Source organism: Osmerus mordax, chromosome 22 (genome assembly GCF_038355195.1).
Source record: "Osmerus mordax isolate fOsmMor3 chromosome 22, fOsmMor3.pri, whole genome shotgun sequence".
Lineage (NCBI taxonomy): Eukaryota > Metazoa > Chordata > Actinopteri > Osmeriformes > Osmeridae > Osmerus > Osmerus mordax.
Genome location: NC_090071.1, coordinates 1,135,217 through 1,145,903, shown reverse-complemented (window position 1 = coordinate 1,145,903; position 10,687 = coordinate 1,135,217). Strand labels below are relative to the sequence as shown.

The following is a 10,687-nucleotide window of genomic DNA, read 5'->3' as shown; positions in this document are numbered from 1 at the left end:
ATAATGTCACCATTGTTTTTATGAACTTTTAGAAAATGTATTCAACCTTCTCTTAACTAAGAAGTGGTGTCTGTCCTGTGTTCTGGGGGTGGAGGAGAGGTGGTGCCTGTCCTGTGTTCTGGGGGTGGAGGAGAGGTGGTGTCTGCTGTAAGAGCTCTCTGGGCTGGGACACTCTCAGAGACTTGGCTCCCATTCTCACACACGAAAAAAAGATCTAATTGGTCACCATGGTAACAGGCTTTCGAAAAGTATGCCTTCTCCGGAAAGGACAAAGAGTTGAAAATAGATAGTTTGAAACTTTTTTTTGGGCTCTGGGTTTAAAAAAATATAGATGGCTTGGATGTATAATTGATTTAGAGTTCCCTGTCCTTTCCTCAAAAGAACAAGTGAACTGAAAAGATTCGAACAGAAATGAAAGGCAGAGTTTCCACTTCAGAGACTGGAGGGAAAAGGGGGGGGAAGGGGGAGGAGAGCATCCAATGTTAGCATACGCTGGCGGCGAGAACACGAGTCCGAGAGTGGGGACCATTTAGAGCACGACACCTCTCTATAGTTCCCTCGCTGGTGTTGCGTGGGCAGAGGTCCCGAGGCAGCGTAGAACAGAGACGCCAGGGTTCCACCCCCAGCCCGGCGTGATGTTCCACCTGTTCCCCTCCGTCCCCCAGGGAACCACAACAAGGAGGAGACGACAGCGTGCTGCGAGGGGGGGCAGGAGAGGCCGCTGTACCCCCACTCCCACACCCCCTCCCGGACGGAGAGGAACGAGAGGAGGGGGAGGAGGGGGAGGAGGGAGTCGGCGGTGGAGGGGGAGGATGAAGAGGAGGAGGAGGGCAGAGAGGAGGAGGTGGAGCAGAGGCCGCTGTGCTCGGGGGTGCTGGGGTACCCCTCCGTAAGGGAGCAGTCTCTGGGGCTGGCCGAGGAGTCCCACCACCAGGGCGGCGCTAGCGCAGACAGAGAACACTCTTACAAAGGTAAGAGGTCACTTTAGCAACTTTGTTGTTAGATTTAGCTGTTTTTCCATCTTCCCTAGCGACTAAAAATCGGATCTAGCGACCATCTGGTGACTACCAGTACTTTGGCAATGTCCATTTGTGTTTTGTTGCTAAGCAGCAGCAAAAAGCCTTTTACTGATTTGTGAAGGACGTCACGTTTGCCTTCCTTAGTGTTCTAGTGTTCCTAATGTTTATAGAAGCTGTTAGATCTGTAATTGTACTTAGTACATCTACAGATCTAAAGGTTGACCCAATATATTACATCATCACGTAATCTTAACGACCTTTAGGGACATTTCAGAAAGACAGTAGAGACTTCTGGTGAGATTGTTTTGGCCACACTGCACCCCTCACACCTGGACACCTGGTGAGCTGTAAACCTGTAGGCCAGGTAGAGCTCAGTGGTTAAAGCATCTGACTGCAGATCGAAAGGTTGCTGATTCAAATCCCCCCAGGTCTGTATATAAGCGTCAGCTAAATGAACACATTGCTGTTGTTATGAGACATCCGTGAGGCTCGTTGGTGAGGCTGTGTCGGCTCCTCCTGCTCTGCTTCAGCGGAACACGGCGACACCCCTGGAGAAAAGACCTGGAGGAGGGTCACAAGATGAACACACGTGACCTTCACCATGACCTGGGGGTCCCAGGACATGCAAGCCTGCGTGGGAGGGATTAGATCTGCCTCGTTTTACTGAGCTAATTTAGCAAACCCAGACGTCGGATGTCACACCTCTTAAAAACGCCAGCCTGGATTATGTGGCATCACCCCGACGATAAACAGGCAGTTAAGAGGATTACAGTGGCCAGGGTGACCGTTGTGGATGGGTCATATTCAGGAGGGAGAACTAGAGTCGTCACCGCTGGCAGAATCCTCCTACTCTGAGCTCAGCCGGAGGGACAACAGACATATTTCAAAGTGTCTCAGGACGTATTTTTATGTTTTAGGACAAAACGAAGGTCGTATTTGCTCTAGGTGATTCAACCTTGATATTGAAATACAGTATGAAGTAGCTGGGGGCTGTCTCATCGTGGCAGCGGTGAGGAGAGTTAGACTGCCTCATATACAGGAGTGAGGAGAGTTAGACTGCCTCATATACAGGGGTGAGGAGAGTTAGACTGCCTCATATACAGGGGTGAGGAGAGTTAGACTGCCTCATATACAGGGGTGCAGAGAGTTAGACTGCCTCATATACAGGGGTGCAGAGAGTTAGACTGCCTCATATACAGGGGTGCAGAGAGTTAAACTGCCTCATATACAGGGGTGCAGAGAGTTAGACTGACTCATATACAGGGGTGCAGAGAGTTAGACTGCCTCATATACAGGGGTGCAGAGAGTTAAACTGCCTCATATACAGGGGTGCAGAGAGTTAGACTGCACAAGCTACATCGATTCCTGTGTGTGTGTGTGTATGTGTTAATGGTAATAACATGACCTGAGGTTACCCTCGTGGATGAAGCCAAGTTGAGACACACACACACACTCCTCCCTCTGCGCCAAACACACACTCATCCAAACACACACTCATCCATACAGACACAAAACAACAGCATTGAAGCATGTTCATTTACAAGTGGTCAAACGAAAATTCCATGTTCAGTAGATACGTACAACGCAGTATGTGAATGAAGCACGCTCCCCAGCCAGAGAATGACCCTCTCCCAGCCAACACACACTCTCAAAATAGACACTGAACAAATAAAACACCATGGCTCTAACCACAGCTGTGCTCTGAATGAAGGCTCCCATCATGGTGATTTGACTGCATCCTCCCCTCACTCAGGGAGATGTTTCCCAGGCGACCAGGCAGCACAGAGTAGCCTGGGGCCTATTGATCCCTGTAATCACCATAGCAGGCGCGCGTCACTTGAAATGTCATCCCTCTCCCTCCGGCTCCCGTCACAAAGGTTCCTAGAGACCCGGACACGGTGCCTGTCACCTGGCCTTGTGTACCCAAACACCTCCTTCCTTCCTTATCCATCTTTCCTTCCTTCTTTCCTCCCTCCCAGTCTCCTCCTTCCTCCCTCCTTTCTTCCTTCCTCCCTCCCCTCCTCTCTCTCTATCCCTCTTTTGCTCTGTCTTCTCTTCCCCCCCCCCCCCCCTCTCTCTCTCTCTCTCTCTCTCTCTCTCTCTCTCTCTCTCCTTCTCTCTCTCTTTCTCTACCCCCTCTCTGTCTCTCTCCTCTCTCTCTCCTTCTCTCTGTCTTTCTCTCTCTCTCTCTCTCTCTCTCTCCTTCTCTCTGTCTTTCTCTACCCCCCTCTCTGTCTCTCTCTCCTGTCTCTCTCTCTCCTTCTCTCTCTCTCTCTCTTGCTCCTTGGCGGTCCTGTGTGGAGGTGTTGTAACAGGGAAGCCCTGTGATGCTGGTGGAACAGGAGGCTGACGGCCGTGAGGTTCTGTGGAGCTGTGTGTGAGTCAGCAGTCTGACTGATGACGCTCCCTGGCCTGTGCTTTCAGTGTGTGGTGGTGTGTAGCTCACAGCCCAAGATTAGCCTCAGACTTTATCAGACGTATCATATCTGACTGAGGCTGAATAATCTGAATTAATCCTGGACTAACCTGAGCTGCCCTCACTGTCAGGGAAATGATGAACAGGGGTGTGTTTGTGTTTTCATATATGCGTTTGTGTGTGCGTATCCTTTTGTGTGTGTGTGTGTGTATTCGTGCATGTGTGTGTGCAGAGGGCTGGGTGTGCGGGAGACCCGGGGGCGTGGAGGAGCAGGCTGGCCCAGCAGAGGAGCCCCGCGGCGGGGAGGAAGACAGCGACACGGACCTCACCTACGGAGAGGTGGAGCAACGCCTGGACCTCCTGCAGGAGCACCTGAACAGGTGAGCAGCACCAGGAGCACAGCCCTCCTCACACCTCCTCCACCTCACACCTCCTCCCTCTGACACCTCCCCCTCATACCTCCTCCTCCCCCTCACACCTCCTCAGACATCCCCACACCTCCCCACACCTCCTCACACCTCCCCACACCTCCCCACACCTCCTCACACCTCCCCACACCTCCTCACACCTCCTCACACCTCCCCACACCTCCTCACCCCTCCTCACACCTCTCCACACCTCCTCACACCTCCTCACACCTCCCCACACCTCCTCACACCTCCTCACACCTCCCCACACCTCCTCACCCCTCCCCACACCTCCCGACACCTCCTCACACCTCCCCACACCTCCTCACACCTCCCCACACCTCCCGACACCTCCCCACACCTCACACCTCCCCACACCTCCTCACAGCTCCCCACACCTCCCCACACATCCCCACACCTCCTCACACCTCCCCACACCTCCCCACACCTCACACCTCCCCACACCTCCTCACACCTCCCCACACCTCCCCATACCTCCCCACACCTCCTCACACCTCCCCACACCTCCCCACACCTCACATCTCCCCACACCTCCTCACACCTCCCCACACCTCCCCATACCTCCCCCAACACGTGTGGTGTGACAGCCCTCCCTGTATGAGCCTTGACAGTGGACGGGGTTGTAAGATGACGTACAGTTTGTCTGTGGTGAGACGGAGCTGGATGCAGTTCTCCTCTACCTCAGCTGTGGAGACATGGGGGCAGGGGGGGGGGGCAGACGGAGTTCTCTATTTATAGCCCAGCGCCCACGAGACCCAGTCATTCACAAAGACATCTAACATCACTAGGGAGGATTGGGTGGGGGTGGGGCCTAATTACCCAGAAAGTAACGAGACCTTAATCTAGTCTGTGTTATTGTCAGTGTCTGGGCTTCTCTCTCTCTCTCTCTCTCTCTCTCTCTCCCTCTCTCTGTGTCTCTCTCCCTCTCTCTCTCCTTCCCCTGACTATTTCCCAGTCTAGCAGGAGTGTAGGTGTGAGTGTCCTGCTCGCTCGCCCAGCAGGCCTCTTCTCTCTCATCTCTCCTGGATCAGACGGTGTCCTGGGGGAGGGGGGAGAGGGGGGTGAGGACAGTCAGGTGTTGCTCAGCACAGACAGAATGATAGAGATGCTTGTCTCTCTGTACTGGCTAGCCAGCCATGCTGTGATTGACTCTGATGCCAGCCATGCTGTGATTGGCTCTGATTGGCTAGAGTGCTAAAACAGTGTGGGGGGGAAGAATCCCGGGTCGCAGCTCACTGTGACTGGTCTAACCTGGTCCGTAACCATGGTAACTATGATAGTGAACACTGGTCTAACCTGGTCTGTAACCATGGTAACTATGATAGTGAACACTGGTCTAACCTGGTCCGTAACCATGGTAACTATAATAGTGAACACTGGTCTAACCTGGTCCGTAACCATGGTAACTATGATAGTGAACACTGGTCTAACCTGGTCCGTAACCACGGTAACTATGATAGTGAACACTGGTCTAACCTGTTCCGTAACCATGGTAACTATGATAGTGAAGACTGGTCTAACCTGGTCCGTAACTATGGTAGTGTACACTGGTCTAACCTGGTCCATAACTATGGTAGTGTACACTGGTGTAACCTGGTCCATAACTATGGTAGTGTACACTGGTGTAACCTGGTCCATAACTATGGTAGTGTACACTGGTGTAACCTGGTCCGTAACTATGGTAGGTTACACTGTTGTCTTAGTAACTAAATGAGGGATGAAAGGTGAGGATGTAGAAGTAGCACTCTTATGACAAGCTGTGATGCAGCTTCCTGTATGGATGACATCACACACCCTAGGTGTCACCCATAGATATAAATAAAGGCTAGATGTCTTACGGCGGAGTCTAGACTAGACATACTTATTAATAATCATGTTATGTTAAAATAGAATAGAAGTATGCAGTGGCATAACTACATCTCTGATGTTGATAACAAACCAAACCGTTAAAAAATCGGTTGAGAATTGAGCAAGTTATGGTTGTTTAAAAAGTACATGTACCACCAACACAATGTTATGTGTGAGCGAGTTGACTGTAGCAAGATGGCCGCCATGTGCGGACGTTCGACTCCGTTGGCCGGCAACGCGGACGAGACATCTAGCCTTTATATACATCTATGGTGTCACCTTCCCTTCTCTAGACACACTGACTCAGCCAGGCGGATAAATGGAAGCCATGATTGGAGGAAATCGTCTGCCAGATTACCTGCATGTCCACGTGGAGATGAACCTGTAGATGAGCTGTGATGAATCAGAGAGGGATGACAGTTTATATTAGTTTCCAGAAACTATCAAAATATTACGGCCTCTGTGTATTGGATGGCAGGTGGTGCCCCCTTGTGTTTCCAGTGAGAACTGACTTAATGCTCAACGGTACAAACACAGGTGCTGCCAAAGTAGCAGTGTGTGTTCAACGCTATCGCTAACCTGGCTGCGCTGTAACAGAAGGCAGCTAGCACAGTGACTCCACGTCTGTCTGTGTTTACTGACGTCAACGATGAGTTGGAAGTTTGTGATGAGTTCCAATGAGCCCTTCCCCAGCGAGGACGTGATTGTGAGCGCGGTGTGTTTGCGTTGCCGTGTGAGCAGGCTGGAGTCCCAGATGACATCAGACATCCAGGCCATCCTGCAGCTGCTGCAGCGGCAGACTGCACTGGGTCCCCCGGCCTACAGCACCGTCGCCTCCAGCCCCGACTACCAGAGCCCAGCCGTCAGGGGCCAGCCCGACCCTGCCACCCCCAGCCCCCCAGCCCTCCAGGTAAGATCCTGACCCTGCCACCCCCAGCCCCCCAGGTAAGATCCTGACCCTGCCACCCGCAGCCCCCCAGCCCTCCAGGTAAGATCCTGACCCTGCCACCCCCAGCCCTCCAGGTAAGATCCTGACCCTGCCACCCCCAGCCCCCCAGCCCTCCAGGTAAGATCCTGACCCTGCCACCTTGCAACATCCTGCCACACCCCAACATCCAAGGAAATGTGTACAGGTGCACGCAGTCATGTCGTCCTTCCCAAGGTGGATGGGATCACCAGTGTTGTAAACGTACATTAGCTGAGTCAGTGTTCTTGACCGTAGGAGAGGTGATTCTGGCTGCTGACGAGGTGGTGTTGCTGACCTGTTTTCCAGAGCCCGGACATGGAGAAACCCAAAAACAAATCCAAAGATTCCACGTCCGGCACGGTCTCCACGGAAACGGTTGCGGAAGGAGAACCGTCGGAACAGCGGGAGAGGGACGTTGACACTGAGCGCAGACACGACAGAACACACCCCCTCAAGTCTCCCCCACAGAACCCAGACCAGGCCACCGCCCAGGACCAGGCCCCCAGACCCCGCCTTCCCTCCTCCAGACAGGCCTCTCTCCCGGACACTTCCCCCTGCATCTCCGGGGCTCCGGGGCTCCACCGACCCCTCTCTGATCCAGGGTTTCCAGGGAAGTAGGCTCCTTAGCCTGCATCTTCTCATCCTCCCCCCCCCTGTCTCTTCAGAGCACTAGAGGTCCTCTCTCAAGTCTGACTCAGGGTCTAAAGAGACTGTGTTATGCAAGGAAAAACTGTCAACTCTTCCATTCCTTTTTAAACAACAAAATGAAGTAAAAAAATGTCCCTCTCTCTCGTCCCCATGGAGACAGTATGACATCACCATACACACAGTTAGATATGTACGACGCACATTCACCATACATACACACAGTTAGATATGTACGACGCACATTCACCATACATACACACAGTTAGATATGTACGACGCACATTCACCATACACACAGTTAGATATGTACGACGCGCATTCACCATACACACAGTTAGATATGTACGACGCGCATTCACCATACACACAGTTAGATATGTACGACGCACATTCACCATACACACAGTTAGATATGTACGACGCACATTCACCATACACACAGTTAGATATGTACGACGCACATTCACCATACACACAGTTAGATATGTACGACGCACATTCACCATACACACAGTTAGATATGTACGACGCACATTCACCATACACACAGTTAGATATGTACGACGCACATTCACCATGCACACAGTTAGATTTGCATCATGGCTCTTGAGGGTTGTCATTTTCTTCTTCACCGTGTACATACTTTCAGATGAACACTGCCAGAAAGACAAGGCACGTGCTTGTTCCTAAAAGAGAAATGCATGTTTCGAAAAGGGTTTTCTGTCGCATGTTCCACCTCTCACAGCGTAGTCACGGTGTGACTGTCTGTCGCATGTTACACCTACAGCACATCTCACAGCGTAGTCATGGTGACGACTGTCTGTCGCATGTTACACCTACAGCACATCTCACAGCGTAGTCACGGTGACGACTGACGATGCTCCTTTATCGCTGTTCCTGTTCTCTTGGGACAAAGCTACTTGAAAAAACTCAGACATTTTTACTGAACATCTTCAAGATGTGCAGTTAAAAGCTTTTCAATTGCCTGTCACAGGTTAAACAGACACCATGTATGTATTTCAATACTTTTTATGTACTTGATAAACACCCAACTAGCCAGATATTATACTCTAGTCTAGAAGATATACTGTGCCTAAACAAAACATCAACATACTTAAAATCATTAAATGTCAGCGGATGTAAAACCACAGGTTAGAAGGGTTTAGCTTAGAGGGAGTGTGCTTGACCTCAAAACCAAAAAGTTGCAGGTTCAAATCCCCCCGTACTGTATGTCCCTTTGGATAAAATAGTCAGCTAAATGAATTCATTTTAATCACAATCACTCTAGTTAAAAGAACATTTACCAACTATAAAATGTTCAACATATGTTGACAAAGTTTGTGTGCGATGATTAGGGATCTCCTTCAACTATATTAGCCTCTTGGCACATGAAAGCAATAATAGCAACATAACACATTACATTAATTTGATGTTTTGTCTAAAACAAAATCAGTAAAACTTTGCTAGTTACATTTGTCGCAAATGCATATCACTGTACACATTTTGTAGTGCTACTTTTAGCAAATTCTTCAGTAACTTAAATTATTCACTCATAAGAATATTATTGACATTATTTTGACGTGAAGTGTCTATATGTCTTGGTCTTCACCTTACACACGTATGACCTTCAGTATGTGTACTACTGTAAGCACATCAAAGGAGAAATGGACGCAAATGTGGACATAAATGTACTATTGAAAATAATTTAACTAATTGACAAGTATGCCACAGTCTTTACCATGCATGATTAGTCTTCCATCATTTTCCAGATGAACACATTTTGTATTAACCGTTCTAAGCCAAGAGAAAATCTATTTACTCATCTTTAAAAAAATAAAATAATAATATTTAGCAACTAGTAAAGATTTGATTGACTCTTAACCCAAAAATAACATGTTTTATAATAGCCTATACATTAAAACATTGTCCAAGAAGAGACATTCTAGGGGTTCCGAACTAGCAACAAGTTCAATCTGTTAGCCTTAGCTATACTAGCCTTTACACAATACACCCTACATCACATCCAGCTCAATTGTATGCATCCAACTGCAATGTAAAATTATTGAACAATGTTAAGATTGATACCGTATGGGTGAATTGCATGTTACAAATGAATTAGTCATATTAGTTTTATAAGAATTGACACAAACGCAACAACCACTGTCAAGGGGTGTGACACTGCATGAAGACACCAACTGGCAGTTTGTTTTAAATGACTTGTTTGTGATGTTAGTTGATTGCGGGGAGAGGAAGAAATGGAAAATACTGGTAAAACCCTATTTTTCTAAAAGTTGAAACTTAATTTTCCATGGTTATTACTTTTCTATGTGGTTTGTGGTAATTACGCTTTTGTAAGCCCCAATGTAAGTGAAAAGTCATAAACAACACATATCGTCCTCTTCTATGTAGCAGTATACAACAGACAGTTGGAGGGCCAGACAGACCCTGGTGGAATTTACTACCAGCCAACTGAGAAACATCTACGCATGTATTTATTTGTTGGAGTATTTTTCATTTGAACAAGTATTCAGATATCTCTCAAATCCTCTCGCTTATTCCGTGTACTAGATATATTCCTGCTCCAACACGCCTTCCACCGTCAACAGAATATGGAACGCTTGCTGCTGAATTCCAGAACTTCCCCCTTCTACCTCTCGTTTCCTAGGCAACTGTAGAATTCAAGCAGGTTGCATGACGCCAGCAGAATGCCGTTCCTGAGTCGGAGAGATATCTGAAGTATTACCCTGTCCTAACCTGTATCTGTATAGGGGTGGATTTGGAATTCAGCAATAGTAATACCAGTGTATGTAAATAACTCAGCAAGCAAACTCACCATCACACTAGACTAACAGACATGGGCTGGTACCTGCGCAAACCTAACAGAGCGTGTTGTTTCAACATGCTTTCCAAGGACACAGATGTTGTATAAATGTACTTGGTATGTTCACAGCCTACGGAACGGGCCTCTGGACTGAGTGGGATTTGCAAACATTTGCACAGAAATTAGAAACCTGCTTTACTGGATAGAAATTTCACTTTTTAAATCTAGTTCTGTTCGATTGTTTTTATGCATTTTTTTAATGTTTGCCACTGTATTTTATACAATGCAACACTTAACAGCTAATTTGAATGTTTCTGTTCTTGAAATATTTAAAGAAATGAAATATTATGTACATACATTGAAACATTTGCGCAATTGTATAAATCAATAAACAGAATGCACACTCAATACAAAGTGTTTATTGTGTCGTGATTTTACAGCAACAAAACCAGCATTGGCAAGAACATTAGTAAGTCAATCAAATAACTTCTCAACAAAATAGCTCTCATTTTCACAGAGCCATCATACAGCAAAACTAAC

General features: G+C 48.2%; 1 protein-coding gene across 1 annotated transcript in view; it reads left to right on the top strand.

Annotated features, from left to right (window-relative positions):
- Nucleotides 1-7,296, top strand: part of LOC136966428 (potassium voltage-gated channel subfamily H member 7-like) — a 21,436-nt gene extending 14,140 nt beyond the window's left edge. The window contains exons 7-10 of the mRNA XM_067260935.1: nucleotides 666-971; nucleotides 3,668-3,815; nucleotides 6,453-6,621; nucleotides 6,985-7,296. Of these exons, the coding sequence (XP_067117036.1) occupies nucleotides 666-971; nucleotides 3,668-3,815; nucleotides 6,453-6,621; nucleotides 6,985-7,296 (935 nt within the window). The remainder of the gene's footprint in view (nucleotides 1-665; nucleotides 972-3,667; nucleotides 3,816-6,452; nucleotides 6,622-6,984) is intronic.
- Nucleotides 7,297-10,687: the final 3,391 nt, after the last annotated feature.